Source organism: Atta cephalotes (assembly GCF_000143395.1).
Source record: "Atta cephalotes unplaced genomic scaffold scaffold00024, whole genome shotgun sequence".
NCBI classification, from domain to species: Eukaryota; Metazoa; Arthropoda; class Insecta; order Hymenoptera; family Formicidae; genus Atta; species Atta cephalotes.
The window spans coordinates 2603697-2623944 of NW_012130088.1; the positions used below are offsets into that span (position 1 = coordinate 2603697).

The 20248-nt window shown below is 31.2% G+C and overlaps 2 protein-coding genes across 2 annotated transcripts in view; both read right to left on the reverse strand.

Moving 5' to 3' along the window:
• The window catches only part of LOC105620081 (protein scarlet), a 12887-nt gene extending 2640 nt beyond the window's left edge, over window positions 1-10247 (reverse strand). The window contains exons 1-8 of the mRNA XM_012201589.1: window positions 10118-10247; window positions 10002-10050; window positions 4265-4314; window positions 4047-4186; window positions 3216-3386; window positions 2912-3150; window positions 532-727; window positions 421-452 (exon numbers count right to left, since the gene is read on the reverse strand). Coding sequence (XP_012056979.1) covers window positions 421-452; window positions 532-727; window positions 2912-3150; window positions 3216-3386; window positions 4047-4186; window positions 4265-4314; window positions 10002-10050; window positions 10118-10247 — 1007 coding nt within the window. The remainder of the gene's footprint in view (window positions 1-420; window positions 453-531; window positions 728-2911; window positions 3151-3215; window positions 3387-4046; window positions 4187-4264; window positions 4315-10001; window positions 10051-10117) is intronic.
• Window positions 10248-13707: 3460 nt separating this feature from the next.
• LOC105620082 (protein white) lies at window positions 13708-19302 on the reverse strand. Its single transcript, XM_012201590.1, has 10 exons — window positions 19207-19302; window positions 17891-18125; window positions 17473-17783; window positions 16506-16704; window positions 16291-16429; window positions 15894-16230; window positions 15537-15668; window positions 14573-14801; window positions 14060-14165; window positions 13708-13981 (listed from the first exon to the last, which is right to left on the reverse strand). Exons 1-10 carry the CDS (start codon window positions 19300-19302, stop codon window positions 13708-13710), a joined length of 2058 nt encoding a protein of 685 aa, XP_012056980.1.
• Between the last annotated feature and the right edge of the window lie 946 nt (window positions 19303-20248).

A 20248-nucleotide genomic window follows, 5' to 3' on the forward strand; every position in this document is an offset into this window, starting at 1 on the left:
TTACGTATCTACTACTCTGTAGTACCTTATAGTAATTATTATACTAGATATACTAAATTAAATATAGTTAGTATACTAGTAATAGTATATATTATAGTATATATATATATATATATATATATATATATATATATGAGTGCGTATGATATTGACACACAGGGCGATGTGCCACATTTTAAAATATAAATGATAAAACGATTTTGTCAGAGTTTAGGCTTTATTTTAAGAGATATTCATATCCATTCTTACATTTAAAACGTACATATCTTAATTACAGTCTTAGGATATAAACCAATCACAGACTTATATTAATATTTAAATATTATTTAAGTCTTGAAATAGTAAATTGTGAATACAGGTTTTAAATACTTTTGATATATTTGCACTGTTAATGAATTTTTTTTAATATGAGATACTCACAAAGCTCGCGTTTCGCGACTATTTTCTCCGGTCTGAAATAAAAGGATGAATTTCTGTGTGATTTCTTTTAAATCAATCATTAATATTTGTCTACGTAACAATTCTACTTACGTGACGCTGTAAACAAGCAGTATCGAATTCCCGTTGTAATATAACATCGATCTCGTTGCATGCTTCGCTCGTGAGAAATGCGTCGCAAATCTTTTGTGCAATTTTTCCGCTACCGTCCGAACCGCTGGGTGCGATTGCTAGAGTCGCCATCAGGAAATCGGCCGGATTATAATTGCATGGACACTCGTAACCTTGACTATGGGTGACAATGGTAATGACAGTGAATGATTTAATCTAATATATTCAGAATGTAGCTTCTTTCAAAGAATGTCTGGTAAAAAAAATTCTCATATCATCACAATATTTTTATAAATTTGTAATATTTTAAATGTATGTATATTTCTGAAAAATACGTTTTAAATTTCTTCAGCTTTTATAAGTTTTCTTTGAAAATTATAAAATGAGAATTTCAGAATATTTCAGAATTTATATAATATATAGGATGTCCCTTCACATAGTGCTCAAAACTGCTACAGCGACTTCAGCATATGAAAACAAGTCTAATAAACATATGTCCAATTTCAAACGGTTTCGAGTTAAGAGTTATGGAGTTATTAAAATAAGAAAACATGAATCGAAATAAATGTTGTTTAATGTTTTTTATTCTATTGTTTTGATTCCTGAATCTTATTTTGATAGACTATCACTAGATTTTTCTAGATCATTCGTTCTCAAAATGAGATTCAGAATTCAGAACAATTACGGAAAATGATATTTAATATTACTGATATTACCCGTGAAACTTTAAATATTTTTCAAAAAGTCCGAAACAATTTATTAATTCGTGCTAGAAAGTGTGTTGATGTTGATGAAGAAATTTTTTGTAAAGCACCTTGGAAGAAAAAAACTGTTTACGAAAAAGTACAGAAAAACTACATAGATTGAGACAAGATTTTAGAAATTTTTAATTTTTTCTAGTTATTTGTAGGATGTAAAGTAGGGTTTGTTTGTCTTAGAAATTAATTTTTCGTAGTGGAACATAAAGTCTCTAATGAAAATGTAAATCTTGTCGAAACGTCAAAGTGTGAACAAAGAATTTTAACGCTTCTTAAACACTTCATTGACTTTCCATTGACTCTTAGTGGTTTTGAATATTCATATACGCTCCACGAACTCTCCCCAAACGCTCCATAAAGTGTACCCAAAACACATCTGTCATATTTTCCACATGTTAAAAAATTTTTTTTTTTATTAACATTTCTCATACGTTCTTCAACACTCCGCAAAGAATACATGGAGCGTACTGATATACTTCTTAAAACACTTCATTCATTATTAGTACTTCGTTTACGCTTCCTAAACGTTCGGCAAAAAGTACACGGAGCAATCAAATACGTTATGCTTCTAGGATATAGAAATAAAAAAATTTATTTTAAAACGAAGCGTCGTTGAGTAGTACGCGGCACCGCTACCAGAGGGACTTAACGAGAATTAACTTCTTGAACTTTAAAAAACCGCACAGACTAGGATAAAGATGTAGCATTGAAAGATTTTTCAGTTATATTCTAATGAAATAATTTTTTAAAGTGAGACCCTAGGGCTCCAAGAAGAGAGCATAATATATTCTTTTTAGATGTTTACCGAATAAATGAAATATATTTTAAAATATTATTTGCTTACCAAGGACCTCAATTACATTTCATTCACGTTCTAAGAACTCGACGATGCTCCGTCTACGTTCTCTAGAGTGCCTAATTACGCTCTGTTTACATTCAACAAACATTCTATTTGTGCTTGCCGAAGAACTTATCTATACTTTTATTTATGTTTCTTTAACGTTTAGTTGACGCTTCCTTTACGTTCTATGTTCCAATTTTCGCTTCTTACGGGTTTCATTTATGTTTCTGTTACTTCCTCCTTACGCTTTCTTTACACTCCCATTAACGTTTTATTGACACTCGCTTTACGTTTTATTTTCATCAGAGAGATGTTAAAAAGCAAAGGATTTCTTGTTTTTTCAAACAAACAACATCACTTTATGTTACATTACGAACATTTACGAAAAACTAAGAATTTCTAAGATCTTGTCTTAATCTATGTAGTTTTTCGTAAAATTTTTCCGGCAGGGCATTAAATAGAATAACAAACATTAATTAAAACAATGTATTACGATGTTTTTTTACTTCAATACTCTATAACTCCGACATTATATATATATATTTTCCCTTTATATACTTTAATTAAGATGAAGTGAGACAGTTAGAGTGAGATAGTACAAGGAGAAAGTATACAGCTACACCTTTCTCTGTAGAATTTTGACAAAATCATTCGTGGCTAGATTCTTTTATAGGAAGTCTAATATTGTATATTCTACATACCAATTTATTGTCAATAAAATTAAGATTTTCTCTACTTCATGTCCGAACGATGAAATGTATACCTGGAGAAAAATTGTATTGCTTGCGTACTGGTACCAGCAAATGCCACTCTACCGTCAGCTAAAAAGATTATACGATGGAAGCTATCGAAGATAGTGGAACTTGGTTGGTGTATAGTGCACAAAACCGTGTGATTACGCAATGCGAAAGAGATCATGTGCGATACGAGGATACTAGCCGAATGTGCGTCCAATCCGGTTGTTGGCTCGTCTAGGAACAGTATTTCGGGGTCCGTCAATAGCTGGAAGGAAAACCGGAAATTTACACAAAGCTTACTAAAGACTAGAATTACACGCGGATACGCACCTCAGTGGCGAAGGCAAGTCTTTTCTTTTCTCCACCTGACAGAATCTTACCATTGTCACCGTCACCGATGCGAGTATCAGATCTATCAATCAGACCGACGTCTCTCAGCAAACGATTGATCCTGAGACGAATGTCCGAGGAATGAATTCTCCCGTCTAATTTCATTCTGGCCTGATAAATTGTTAAAGATATAAAGATATAGCGCGCGTAATGTTTGGATTTGAAGTTTTAAAGTAAACGTACCAATATATGGTCTATTTAAGCATTAAGAATTTTTAAATACTTTTATACACAGATTAGCTAACTAAAAAAGTACGTTCTATGTGAGTTGTAGTTGCTGTGTAATAGGATTTCTACAATAAACCATTATCTAAGCTTTAAGTCTTAAGCCTTAAGAAATTAGACTAGTCACAGTTATATGTGAGAATTATATATATGTAAGCACAATCGATTATGATTTATCAATTTTTTATGACTTAAGATTTAAAGTTTTGATAATAACTTATTGTAAAAAAGCCTGTTATAGTTACATCTTAAAATTCAATGCAAATTCTTAAGAGTGCGTACTCTTGGATGATTTTATTCTAACTATCCATAAATCTCAGCAAATTCCATGCAACTAGTTATATATGTAACGTACCTCTGTTAACTGTAATTTCTCACTCAACGATACAATTAAAATATAAAACGTGAGTTATATTAAAGTCACATTGGGAAATTATAATTAACAGGTCGTTATATTATGTAAATTGATGTTTGGCTGAGTATCTACAAACAACAAGTAGGCCATATTAGGTACTAAGTTATATATATTGGATTTAATTATCTCACCATAAACCAAATGTGCTCGAGTACCGTCATCGTCTCGATAAACATATCTTCCTGATGCATAAAGCCACTATGACGTCTCATATATGAAGAGTCGGCTGGTATGCCATTGATGCGAACATCGCCATGCACCACAACGCCGGCTGCCAATCCAAGTAAAAAACAAGTTTCGAATATCTTCGTCTTCTTTAAAGATTCAATTATATGAGAATTCTACCTACATTCTGCGCGAAATGCCAATGCTGTCATCAGCGAGCTTTTTCCAGCACCGCTACACAGTTGGGAAATTTGTGTTAAATTTAACACATTTCACGAATCCCAATTTTTTAATTTAATACAAGATGCAGAATATGTTAAAAAATAATACAAATATTATGTAAAAAGTTAACGCAGGTGTAACACTGACACAATTTGTAAGCAAATTACATATGGAAATATATATTTTTTCAGTAACATTAACATATATGATATGTTAATTAACATGTATTTTATTTATTTATCTTCCAAGGGAAAAGATATTCCCCTCAAATATTTCCTAAATATTCTTCTACAATTTTAATAAATTTTTAATTTGTTGTTTTATAGACAAAAATAATAAGAGACATGAATTTTTTGATGTCACATTTTTAAGGAGTGAAACATCTCTTAGAAAAAAAATCAGTTTTTTCTTTTGAAGCAAAAATATCCTTGAAACTATAAAAAATAGAAAAAATGTTTAACCTTTAGTACACATCTCAATTTTTGATAGCCTTGCTACACACAATAGATCTTTCGTGTTTAGAATTCCTAGATTAATTTTTATCACTTTTATAAGTGTAAAAAAATTATTAAGCGATTTTTATGTATTATATTTATGTATTATATTTATGCATATTTTGACAGCTTTAGAAAGTATTTGTAAAGTTGTCAAAATATACATAAAAATCACTTAATAATTTTTTTACACTTGTAAAAGTAATAAAAATTAATCTAGAACACGAAAGACCCATTGTGTGTAGCAAGGCAAAAACTGAGATGTGTATATTTATAATAAATTGTATATAAATTGTTATAACTAAATATAGTTAACAAAATGAGAAAAATTGCATACAAAAATATAAAATTCTGAAACAAAAAGTTTAAAAGAAAAATTGTTTCAATATCTTAAAGACATTCCACACTATAAAAGGAAAAAATAGTTTAATATGCCTGTCAAAAAAATTTAATTATTTAGTAACTTGAAAATGTTTTTTTAATATATATGAATGGTTATACATTGAAGATATTGTAATTGCATTTACATTTTAAACAATGTATTTTATTATTGCTGTGTGTTAAAAAACTTATAATTTATTAGGAAAATGTTTTTTATAACATTACAGATAACATAATATATAATATTACAGACAATATTTAACAGGGTGCCATGTTTACTATAGGCTAATTCTAAGGTTAAATTTTTTTTAATAATTCGCGAATATTCTCGCAATACAAGAACTAGTTGAAAATAGAAAAAAAAAATTTTTTTTGTTAAAAAAAATGTACACACGATAGATCATTTGTGTTTACCCAGAAGTGAACTTCGGAATTATTTTAGTTAAAGGATGCACGCAATGAGGTATACAAATTGGAGTCAATGCACAAAACTTGTTCTCTAAATGCCAAATTTTTTTTAAGAATAGAAGAGAGTATTTGACCAAGTGCTCTTAGATTTCAAAGAAAAAAAATGCGCAGAACACGAATGACTCAAAAGTATGTAGTAAGGGTTAAAATAAAAATAGAATGATTATAAGAGTACTTAATTATAAGTATAAACAAATTTTTAAAATTTTTATCTTTATAACTAATAAATTAAATTTTTTTTGTAAATATATCAATAGAGTTAGCCCAGATGATTTTAACCTTAATATATGTTATCAAGATCATGATCCTTAATATAATTAAAAGTATAATTGAAACTGATACTAAAAACTTATTTTCGATGTAATATTTCAATAAAACAGTAGAATTAAAACTCGCTTGTTTATACATATTGTAATATTTCAGTAACTGAAGGAAGAATATAATTGATATATAAAGATGGAAAGTGATAATTATTGGTCAATTGGTATTTTTTTTATAACATGTGTTACTTTTGTCTCATGTTACATTTATTCCTCCCTCCTTCTCTCCCTCTCTCCCTTCTAGTTTTCTCTAGATTTTTAATACTGCTACATATATCGAAACATGGCTTAAATGAAATTTTCTTGACAAGTACAATTTTTTATTATTCTATGTAAAACTTAAGTTAAGAGCACATTATATTCTTGAGCTATATTCGGTGAGAGCATTAAAGCATTATTATGTCTAATTCTATATCGTTCATTAAATAAGAATTGAATAATGCAATAGCGTTTCACGAATGCTTTGGAAATTAATATTAACTTGTCATTATATAGGGTCTTTCAATAGGGACGCTCGAAATTTATTAGATCATAGTAGCCATGTTGTTAAAGTGACATCTGTCAAATTGGTTGTGAATTGTTTAGTAGTGTATGGCAAATCACCATGGAAGCTCATAATGTTGAGCAACGTATGCAAATCATAAAATTTTATTATCAGAATCAGTGCTCCGTTCGAGAAACATTCCGCGCATTACGTGATTTTTATCCTCGCCACAACCATCCTGCCGAATCGATTATTCGACGTTTGGTGGCCAAATTCGAGTCAACCGGTTCGATAAATCAGCCAACATCAATATGTCGCTGAAACGCAAGTCTGCTGATAACATTGCTGCTGTGCGTGAGAGTGTACGGGAAAACCCGAGGCGATCAATTCTCGTCGTTCACAAGAACTTGGCCTTTCTGCGACTTTAACTTGGTGAATTTTGCGTCGGGACTTGGGTCTGCACTCCTAAAATTCAAGTTAAGTTCCTGACCCTTCCTGAGGAATTTAAGGTAAACGACCATAGACGCCGTGTGTTCGCTGATTGGATTCTGGAGCAATTGGAATTGTTAATCCAAATTTCGCCAAACAAATTATCTTTAACGATGAGGCCCATTTTTGGATGAATGGATATGTGAACAAGCAAAATTGTCGAATTTGGGACGATACCAATCCGCGAGATACACCAGCTCCAAATGCATCCCGAGAAAGTCACTGTTTGGTGTGGATTTTGGTCTGGCGGAATCATTGATCCGTACTTCTTCCAAGACGAAGCAGGCATTGCCATAACCGTCAACGGTGAACGCTACAGATCAATGATAAGTAACTTCTTGTGGCCTAAAATGGATGATATGGATACCGATAACATGTGGTTCCAACAGGATGGCGCTATGTACACACACCGCATGCCACGATGGACATTCTGCACGAGCGATTTGAGGGCATTGTTATTTCGCGCGGCGGCGACGTGAACTGGCCACCGAGATCGTGCGATTTAACGCCTTTAGAATTAGACTTCTTCCTTTGAGGCTATCTTAAATCGCAAATCTGTACGAATAAATCGCAAACAATTGATGCTCTCAAAGTCAACATAACAAACGCCATCCAGCAAATTCAGCCAGATTTATGCCAGATTTATGCGAGAAAGTCATCGAAAATTGGACCACCCGAATACGTGTCATCAAGCGAAGCCGCGGCAGATTTGAGCGACATTATATTCCATACTTAATGCCATAAAATATTCTTTCAAATAAAAAAAATTGAGTGAATATCTCACACACAACTTATTTTATTTACATTTAAAAATCGAGCGTCCTTATTGAAAGACCCTTTATATAATTTGTATTTACCTTCATATGGGAAAAAGTTCGTGGCGTTTTTCCCGTTAGATAGCATTAAAAAAACCATGAACTTTTTCCCATACCTAATATTATTGTAAGTATCGCATAACTTTTATTCTTTATTCCTTGATAATTATTTAATTTTGTTAATTGACATTATAAATTTAAAGCATTTGTTATTTATGTTTCGCGGTGTGCTTTTATTCTAATGAAATTTTTATATATACACGTACATAAAGTTAATTTATTATCGGTTTACCATATATTTTATTGTTAAAGATAGTTTTTAAGTTACAAACTATTTAATGTCTTCATAGTTTCAATTTTAACGATAATTTATTTTATTTAGTTTATCTATCACAATATTATTAAGGACATACATACAATCTTTTTTATATCATTTATTGTATATGACATCAAGCTACATCATTAATATGATGTAATTTATTCATTTATTTATTTATTTATACTGACTACTCTTTCTCGCTATTAACCGATGAATTGATTCGGAATCATGACTCTTCACTACATTATTTATTTTTATCAAGTTTGATTACATATGATATGATTGCGATATATCCTTTGTAATACGAAGGTGAGATGATTCTTAGAAATCTATTATATTATTTATTGTAACTCGAATGTGAGATGATTCTTATAATATGTTAATATAATTAGATACCATAGTATTAGGTGTACAACTTTGCTTCCTCTGTTTTCCTATAGATGGCTTTAGCGGTAAGTGGTGGTCAAAATAAATAGATCATAGACGTCATCAAGATCATACAATAAACTTGGGCATCTGTCAACATAACCCCATAGAAACATTAGTCGATTTGTGTCTGCATCATAAAGTTATTCTCGATTGAAAATGTCAGTTTACGAGCCAAATTCTCATCATTTGCGAGAGGTTTTAATTTTTTGCTTCAATATGAAGAAATCTGCGGCTGAGGATCATCGAATGCTCTCAAATACTTACTACTACGGTGAGGCCGCTATTAGTGAAAGAACGTGTCGTGAGTGGTTTCAACGCTTCAAGAACGGTGATTTTGACGTCGAAGACCGACATAGCGGTGGAAGAGAGAAGGTTTTCGAAGATGCAGAATTGGAGGCATTACTTAAGCAAGACTCGTGTCAAAATCAAGAAGAATTGGCACGATCATTGGGAGTGACTCAACAAGCCATTTTAAAATGCCTCAAAGCCTTGAGAATGATTCAGAAGCAAGGAAATTGGGTGCCGTACGAATTGAAGCCGAGAGATGTTGAACGGCATTTATTTGCTTGTGAACAGCTGCTTGAAAGACAAAGATGGAAGGGATTTCTGCATCGCATTGTGAGGACGAAAAATGGGTTCATTACGATAATCCCAAGCGCAGAAAATCATGGGGAGTTCCCGGCCATGCTTCCACGTCGACGGCCGAACCAAATATTCACGACTCCAAGGTCATGCTCTGTATTTGGTGGGACCAGCTCGGCATAGTGTATTATGAACTGTTAAAACCGACTGAAACAATCACAGGCGATCGGTATTAAACGCAATTGATGCGTTTGAGCCGAGCATTGAAAGACAAACGGCCGCAATACAACGAGAGACATGATAAAGTGATTTTGCAGCGTGACAATGCTCGACCCCATTGCGAAAGTGGTCAAGACATACTTGGAAACGTTGAAATGGGAAGTCCTACCCCACCCGCCGTATTCTCCAGACGTTGCTCCCTCTGACTATCACTTGTTTCGATCAATGACACACGGCCTGGCTGACCAGCACTTCCGGTCTTATGAAGAAGTAAAAAATTGGATCGATTCGTGGATAGCCTCAAAAGATGACCAATTTTTTCGACGCGGGATTCGTACGCTACCCGAAAGATGGGAGAAAGTAGTGGCCAGAAAGATGGACAATACTTTGAATCATAAATGTATAACCAGTTTTTTACAATAAAGCCTCGAATTTCGGAAAAAAAACGGCGGAAGCAAAATTGTACACCTAATATATTTGGTATTTATGTATTTCTGCGGCTGATGAGGACTAAATATAGTTGAAACGTACCGTTGAAACTTATCGTTGGAAAATTATAATTTGTGATTAATAAATATTATTTAATATATACCTAACTATAGCTCGTTTAATGTATTGACCTGGGTTTTACTATTTATTAATTTGATTACGAACATTAATTGATCTGTATTAATTGTGCATTGATTACGGATAATTTACCTGCTGCCTAAGATCGCAGTAAGTTCACCAGGCCGTACCACACCTCGAACTGAAAGTGCGACAGATGTCATCACCGTTTTATGTTACATGTGAAATAATATATTTTGTTTAAATACCGTTGTTGATGAGCTGTTTGCTTATAGTGCGTCGGTTCTGGTCCATCGCATAAATAGATAAGTTTTGCCAAGAAAGCATCGTTCCTTCTTGATACATTCTACGTTGAGATACATTAAGTTTAACATCCATTATGTTCTAGATTTGATAAGAAAACAAATAAATTTTATCTGGTTTTTTTCTCAATTGTTTTCTTTAGAGAAGTATATTTTAGAAACATTTTTGTCTTATGATAATCGCAAAAGCGAAAAATAATCTCCAAACATGATAATAAATTCCAAAAAATTTCAAATATAGCAGATTAAAATCGTGACAAGATACACAGATAGTGACATGTCATACATTTCTAATAATTATTCAGCTATATTTAATATACCTAAAATTCCTATCTTTGTTTGTTCTATGACATTATCAGTATTAAATATGATCATATAACTCCTTTAAAGCAACACTTTAGCCGGAATTCATAGTTTTCTTAAGACATTTCAAGCACTAGTTTAGAGATCATCTCGAATCTTGAGCAACGTTTATGGATTCCGCTCTCTGTATTGCTATAAGTTGACTAAATTTATCACTTTATTTGTGACATGTTGTTTAGTATTGTATATTTTGTTAACGGAATAAATTATTTTCATGCAATTAATGAAGTGTTTTTATTGTGTCAAAAATGTAAAATGATATTAAAATTATAAAAAATTTAAATATATAGAGCGATATATAAAAATATATATTTATTTTTTATTAATTTGATAAAAATAACTTTTAGAAACAAAATCTTAGAATTATATTTCAGAATTTGTATATATAAAGATTCTCGAAAAGAAATGTAGATTTTCTTAGAATTAAAAAAAATATTACAATTCATATGAAAAATCTGAGAAATTTTTTGATAAATTATTCAAGAAATTTTTTAAAAGTAGATTCTAAAAAATTATATGAAAAATTTTAAGAAAAATTTTCACCCGAAATATCTTCAAAGCTTAATAAGATAAGTCTTTATAAGATTGAATTAATCTTGCTTTGGTGAAAAAATTCTTATAATATTTTTAATACATTAAATTTCTGAAGATTAAAAAAAAATACTTTTTAAACTTTTCTAGAGTTTGTAAGTTTTTTCTTGGAAATTTTTTACATAATGAGAAATCTTAAAATATTTTAGAATTCTATAAAGATGTAGCGACTTTCTCAACATTTCTGGTACGCATTTTGATTTGTATAAAAAAAAAATCCGACAAATCTAAAAGAATTATATAGAAATTATAAAAAATTCTGAGAAATTTATATAAAAATTCTAAAAATAATATATATAAGAATTTTAAGAAAAATTTTCACAAGGTATCTGTAAATCTAATTTTTGGACTATGTTATATTTAATAAGATATGATACGGCATAAATAAATTACCTTGATTGATCTACGTAATCCTGATAATAATAGGATGTAATCATTAATGCACAATGATTTGTGCAAATAATTGTAGAACGTTACACGTGACTGTAGAAGGATGAGAAATCGATAAGATGTGATGTTGCGAAATGAAGATTGACACTATAAAAGCACAACTTTTGCAGACGTCGCGTTTGCTTCTCGTCAGCGCGAGTAACTGGCCTACCATTCGATACACTTGATGCACTTCGCCTGTGTTCATTTCCCTTCTTCGCTCTTCTTTTCAACCGAACATTACGCGTGTACTAACGCAATATAATACCAATATTAGAAAGACTCGTCCAAGTTTATCGATCGTAAAAAGCTTATATTATAGAGATACGAATACACATATTTTATCTTTTCTCATTAAATATTAATATTAATGATCACGATACATTAAATTATTATTAAAAATGTGAAATTATTGCAGAGTCGGCACGTGTGAACAATGATTGAATAGCTATGCAATAATTTAACACTTACGAATCGATTTCGTTCGCCGATTCGCGGATGCGTAAAGTAAGCGCATAGACATCCGAGACTTTTTCCCGCTTCCAAAAAATACCCTCTTCATTGTAATAAATGTTCGTGACTCACAGGCGACTTGTGGTAATTGAAAACCGAAACCCTACGCGTACGTCAAGTGAGACGAATGGCCAGTTCGGGCCGATCTTATTTCGCTATTGGAATTGTCGCACATTGCTTTTTAACATTAGCAGTAACGATAACGGCCTTTTTCCTCGCATTTGTATCTTATTTCTTCCTTGTCTCCTTCCAGCCGAATGCCGACAATCCCGGCACAATCTTCAACTCGCGGACCGACAGCAATATCGCAAGTAATGTATCATCTATATAGATCTCGGTGTTCTACTTTTTATCTTTTTCTACGACATACTTGAAGATCTCCCGAGATTGTTTGTCATATCTCTATATCATACGTGCGGTCGCACGGTATGTATGATAACCGGTTTGTAATAATATCTAGCGAACGAAAGAGTGGTCAGTTCTGATACAGGAAATGCGGCCGACATGTAGGTGGTAGCTATACCGCGTTGTTTCGTTATGTCAAAGTACATTTTTTCCAAGTTCTTATTACGTGGCCTTTTGTGGTTATCGCGTGTCAATCGATATTTTCAACGGCATTCATAAATTAATAATTATGTTTGTAAATTTCCAAACTAAATACTCTGTCAAAGATTCGAAATTGCACAAAATTAAGTAATTAAAAGTAAGTAAGTATATTTTAGTGAAAAATTACATAAAAGTTCAAGTTTATGTTGTAATCCATTGCTAATGCCAACGTTTCATGAATTTTATCATTAATATTATATTTAGCCTAGAGTTGTGATTTATGTATGTTATGCATTGTTTAATTAAAAAAAAATAAATTTCAGTCATATAGAGTCTTTTTTCTAAAACTAAATTGTAAACTATTTTAGAAGATAAATGAAAAAGTCTTCCGTCAGAAAATTAACTTGCAGTTACATTTCCTAGATTAATTGTAAAAAACTGATTAAATGCAAGGATGGTTACTTCGATAAAAAATCTAATATCCATTAATATTTTTCGTGTAAAAAATATTGTAGAACTTTCAAATGTTTTATATTATTTTTCATTTTATTATAAGATGAGCAAAATAATAAAAATATGTTAAATTATAATATGCACAATGTGGATAGCAAACTGTAATATATTGTATAACGTAATTAATTGTATAACGTAATTTGTTGTCATTTTGATGTCAAATAAATACAAAATGATAATAAAAACGTTAAAATAATGACAAATTACATCAGCTTGTGACCTAAAAAATTTTATTTTATTTATTTCTATATACAATTTCATTTTATATAGTAGACATTTTCGATTAATTGTTTCCAGCAAAAGCAGGCTGTATAAATATTTATATATCTCAAAATTCTCGACTCAAAATATTATAACAAGAAAGTTTTCGACAAATTAAGTAAAAAAGTTATTTGTAAATTTTTATTTTAAGCAGTAATTTCTCAAAATAATAAGTATATATTAAGTGTGTTATTGATTATTGTGAATATCTTTTTGATGGCGGAGATACTCAAGTGCAAGATACAAAAATTTTATTAAAATTGTTTATTAAAAGTACACATAGCATTAGAGCAAATCGTTGTTGATGATACATATAAGAACTACTTTGAGCGGAAGGTTTTTGATAATAGCGCGAAAAATGCCAGAAAGCGGAACGCGATGATAAGCGCAAACAAGCAAATAATATCCATCCAAAAGTCCTCTTTTTTAAAATTGAAAGTTTGAAGAATCGTGCGTCCCGATTTTGGACATGTCACATTGCTTCTGGTGCATGCTATAGAATCGATCTCTGACCACTGGTTGATCAAAAGTGCCTCGTTGCCATAACGAAACCAAGATAAATATGAAAACCATACGAAGTAGGATGGTACGGATCTATTCCACATGAAAAATCGATGTTTATTTTAATCAGCATTTCGATCATTGTTGTTCGAAATAATGTGAGATACTCACGCTGTGTTTAAGAAGAAACCGCCAAAAAGTAAAAATGGAATTATAACTGGGGGACCAACGGAGAGGGCCACGGATACGCGATTGCTGATACAAGATATTAAATAGCCTGCAAGAGAAATAAAACTTTAAATAATTATTAAATAAAAAAGATAACACAATGTTAGTGTTATCTCATATAAATGTATTTAGGAAGAGAATTGGGAGGATTTAAACTGCCCCAAAATTTTTATTTTTTCATTTTTAATTATAAAAAATATCATTCTTCCTCTGTATTTTTGATTCTGAGTAATATTTCTTGTCATAAAATATTTTTTGCCCATTATGACTATATAAATAACTTCCGTTAGAATTTGTATTAGAAATCAGAGAAGAAGACATTTAAACTTTACTACTAAAGTATCCAAAAAAGCGATTCATTATCACAAAATGTTTTCGTTTATGTAATAACAAAATTAATAAAAATCCTCTCCGAAAAAAACATCCTGAATACACCTGCCGTAAGTTTTCGATTACCGAATGAAGTCGACACGTTGCCTACAAGAGCTACTATAGCAGTAGCGATGAAGAAGTGCTTTACGTCTGGATAAAGACCAATCATAGGATAAACTATAGTAGTGAAGATCATCGGTATCACTAAAAATATCGGCGTTTCTGCTAATGTCTTGCAGATGAAGTAGACATCAGTGCGATACATACCGTTCTTGTGTTCGCGAAGAAATATTGGCAACTCGACGCAGAACACCTGTACGCAACACACATATATATTTTTTTATGTCTATTTCTTAGTTTTGATTTAAATTATTTATATCTAGTTTTAATAGTAATTCTAATTAATAATATTTAGTTTTCAATATTCATTCAGTCAGAGAAAAATATAGTGATTATAGCAACTATATAGATGACAATTATACAATTTTTATATTATGTAGAATTAATTACATAGTTGAATAAACTATTTTATATTTGCAATGCCTATAAAATAATTTATTTAATTATTATATATTAATTCTACATATAAAATTTGTAGTTGTCATCTATATAGATGCTTCCATTATGTTTTCTTCGGACAATAAGTGTAAAAGAATTATTATTAATTGAATTATTAGAATTACTATTAAAACTAGAAAAAGATATTTTTCTCTGATATTTATTTTCGCCAGTAGATTATTTTAATCTCAGTTTAATTTATTTCTTATCTTTTCTTAAAAATTAGAAAAAGATGATAAGAGAGAATTAAATCGATATTAAAATTAATCTACATTGATAAAAATGGATACATAAGTATAATGATATTCTAATAAGAATTAGAAAGAGATAAAGAATAAATTAAACCGAGATTAAATTTAATTTACAGAGTGAAATTCACATTAATAGAATACTAATTTTGCAGTTTTCTCATTATTTTCAGTCATGTCATTTTCGTCATGGAATTGCAAATACGATTTAATTATTTGTACATTACGTCTTAAAATCTCACGTTAATGACTGCGAAAACATTTTGGAAAGTCATATTGGTAAGGAAGATAAATAGGGCGCCATTGATGTTCATCACGCCGTCCTGATCTATTTGCTGGCCGAAGTAAATGATGCCGATCAACAACGAGACCATCTGTAGCAGAAAATTTAAATTTGTTCTTTCGTAATTGTCTTTGTTATCTTTTGTACTTGTCAACGATTATTTGTGCAGATAAGTAGTATGTCAAAGAGCGTAAAGAGGATTAAATTATTTTATTAATCAAATAAATACATATCTTTACAAATTACAATATGCAACTCTATAGTTTAAACTTCTTTTAAATTTTGCAAATAGATTTAATATTGGAGGGAAACGTACGATAGTCTGCAGGAAGCGGACTTTAATGAGGATCGGTTCTTTAATCACCGATAGCCAGGATCGCCATAGAACCGCACGGAATTGTTCACACCAGCTGGCTTTGTAAACCGATCGGCTGGAATTCTTGGATTGATTGAACCGTCTGAGAGTATCTTCGAATTCGCCATGGATGGCCTCAGCCTTCAAAACGATATTTGCACCGTGTTCGCTTCTCCGGAAGGTATCGCATGTTGTTTCGATCGCGTATTTACAAATTTGCTCGCGTCCTGGTACCACAGCTAACACTTGCACGAAGAAGTCAGCAGGATTGTAATTGCTGGGACAAGCAGCTCCGAGCCTGCGACAAAATGTGAATTTAAAACGGCTTAAAAATGAATTTTTCAATCCATGGACTTACGTCTTGAAGAAAGTACAAGCTTGCGCAGCTGTACCCATAAAGGCGACTCTTCCCTCGGCCATCAGCAGAATCTTGTCAAACAGAGCGAATAGCTCCGAAGACGGTTGATGTAAAGTGACGATGATTGTTTTACCACGTGCTGTTGAATTGTCTATTTATTAATTTTTTAAATGCAGAATAGCTTTGCTATATAATAAGGATCGGCACAAACTCACCCGCCAATGCTTTCAGAATAGAGACAACCTGATGAGCCATAAAGGAATCCAAACCTGACGTTGGCTCATCGCATAACATCAATGGAGGATCGGTCAGTACTTCGGAAGCGAAAGACAATCTCTTCATCTCGCCTCCCGAGAGGCCCTTTTTTCTACCGGGTATTCCAATCACTGTGTTTCGGCATTTCGACAGAGCGAGCTACTTTCAAAAGGGAAGCCATTAAATACAAATTGTAAGTTTTGAGACAAAAATCGTATAAAATAAAAAATATGTCAAAGATGTCGAATGTTTTTTATTCAAAATAGAATTCTTTACAATTAATATATTGCTGATCTATTTTCTTTTTCAATCTTTGCATCATCAATTGAATAAGTCTCTTTATAAATGTCTTCAATTATTTGGTAACAACAGCTTGATTTCTGGAATATCAAATCTTTAATTTTTCAACTACAGTTTCGGAAACAAGAATTAAGTAGTCAGGGGAAGACAAGTCAGATGAGAAGACTAGATGTAAAGTTACATTTTTTTAATTCGATGATATTTTGTAAATTGAAACCGCTGTGACAGATCAATTAAAAACGGTTATAAAAGATGAGTACTTTCAATGGCAAAAATTAAAAATTTGAGCAGAGCGATATATTGATTGCAAAAGATCATATTTTAAATTAAAAACATGCTCAAAATGTTTTTCTGTCGTATGTTCTTTAATTTATAAGTTTTCCTAAATAAATCATTATCTAAATTTTAAGTCTTATAAGTCATAAGAAATTAAGTTGATTATTCTTTTCACATCGATCGTAATTAGGCAATTTCAGTTTATTAATTTAATATTTAATAATTAATATTTAATATTTAGTAATTAATATTTAATAGTATGAACAAATCAAGAGAAAAATTTTGAATTTTCTCGCTTGCAATATAATAAGGATAACTGATGATGTATTCGACAACACGAAAAAAAATTACTTCATTAATGACTTCATTAACTCGCTTAATTCTCTGGTTACGAGGGATTTGCCGATCCATTCGCACTGCCGCTTGGAACATTAGGTGTTCTGTCACGGTGAGCGTGCCAACAAACAGATCGTCTTGTTGCACATAAGCCATCCTCGAAGTAAGAACGCCTGGTGATATCCTTTGGCCATTGACGGCCATTAGACCGGATGCAGATAGTCCGTTTGCTAAACGAAACGTCAATGCGTTCAATAAAGTCGTCTTGCCTGCGCCTGACGCACCCATAATTACGAGCAGTTCACCGGGATAAGCTACTCCGTATGCTAGAATGATGATTCCAAAACAAAATAAAGACTAAAATAATATATTTTGTAAAATTGTTAAATATATAAAAAATAAACGAAAAGTTGCTTTTTCCATTTTATTTTACCATCTTTTAATATGTGCTTTTGCGCAATGAATTTTCTGGACTTGAACATCAGCCGATCCCAAATTCTGTCATTTTTCACGCTGCAATACACATTCACATTGCTCCACGTATACGTAATATTGTTGCCAAAACTTTCATTGTTAAAATCTGCGGCTGTCGACAAGCTCGAAATCGGCTTAAGATCAAATGAGTTCTCAGAGTTTCCGTCGTGCAATGTATTTCCTTCATTATTTTCCTATAATGATTGTAAAACGTATTTTTCTCTGATTTTGTTGAAGAGAAATAATAATGTACATCTTTACTAGTATTCTTTTCATTGTATATAAAGTATTCTCTGATGGAAAAAAATTTTTATATCATATTTTTAAAATTTTTTCATATTTTATGAAAATTTCTAAAAAAGGATTTTAACTTCTTTTGATTTTATAAATTTTCTTCGAAAATGATAGAATGAGAAATCTTAGAATATTTAGAATTTACAATTTATATATATTTAGGCCACATAGAATAAGGTTACCGAAATCGCATCATTTTTCATTAAAGGTCCAATGAAAAATTTTAGAATTCACGTATATAAACAATTTTAGAAAAGATATTAACTTTTTTTAGCATTTCTGAAGTGTTTCAATTTGTATGAAAAGTCTAAGAAATTTTCTAAAATATTATACAGAAATTTCGAAAAATTATATGAAGAAATCTTAGAAAAATTTTCGTTAGAAAAGAATATTATTTTAAAAATGCAGATATTTTTCAGCATTTCTGAAGTAATTCCAATTAATTCGTATAAAAAATCCGAAAATTTTTCAATAACAAGTTATAAAATTTATAAAAGTTTTGAAAACTTATAGAATTCTAAAGAAACTCTTTCATTAGAGTTTCACACAAGCTATCGAATATTTTTATATTTCTTTGTAGCCAATTTTAAAACAAAATTTTTGAATAAAAATATCAAGAAATTTATTGTTTTTTAATTTTCTAATATTAAAAATTAATTTACCAAAGTTCTATTATTTTCGAATATTGAGTGAATCTCAACTTTGGTGTTTGTTAAAAGAAAGAAAAGTACTTAATTACATCAGATAATCGAAGCCATAGACATGAATATCGTCTACGCTGAGTTTAAAAGAGTTGTCACGAGTACGAGAATAAAATATGTATGTACGCGTAAAATAAATTTTTAAAAAATACACAAAAATGCTCCAACTAAAAATTATTTGTCACAATCGCTACATCGATTCGCTATCTCTCGATATACCGCATTGACAAAATGTGATAATTATATCATATAAGTATCTTACTTACGATATTGTACTTACGAAGGAAATTGTACGATAAGTGATTCTTTGAATCTTATTAACAGAAGATGAAGATGTTGTAGATATCAATGGCTCTGTTTCTTCGGTAGCCGTCATTTTTATACGACTTTCCTCCGACACACCGACAAATACACTGATTAAAATACGAGTCTCTTATCTGTTAATAAATAGAACGCTTTTATGTATTCCGCAGTAATTCGCATAACGCAGTAATTCTTCGAAAAGATCGGTTGTAATCAAGAAAATTCAGGCTTCAAAGTTGGTTTTATTTACAACAGACACTGAGACTAATACAGAAGATCTATTCGTTTCATACGAAATAACATATTTTGATACGAGAAATATTCTGTCGTAAGACGATGGAAAATATAGCCGATTTATACGAATGATTGTTGTTCGAGATATAACAGAAAATATGTTCGGAGAGCAAACCGGCTTGTTTCCCCGGGAAACGATATCGCGGATGCGTACAAACGTACACCTGCGTACAATGTGAAAGAACATACATGACAAATACGCGTGTGGAGATTGGTTCGAGGAACGAATGCCCCTCTCCATATCCAATACGTTACCGTACACTGCATATTTACTGTATAGCCCTATATACGCTTTGTCGAGTCAAATCCGCGTAAATCCGTCTATTAAGAAATCATATTAAGAAAAAGCAGCACTGAGAAATAAAATCAAGAGGCTTCAAGATATGTATATACATATGTATATTAGGTATCTATTATGTGTATTTATTATGTGTATAAAGTTCTTTTTTCTTGTACGTTTCTCGACAATTTAAATTTTAAATATAATGTGCTAGTAAGTAATAAGAGGATGGTGATATGGATATGCAGCATTGACGCAGTCTGCAACATTATTTATTTTTTTTCCTAATGTATTAGAGATCATTATTTTACCTTACATTGTGGAGAGCGCGCGTACGGTCGTGCGTTTTAGAGCCGTTTTAGAAAGCGTAGCGGTCTATTACGTAGGACAGCGCTGAAGTATGAATGGCCCTATTGTAATTATATATAGCTAATGTGGATAATAA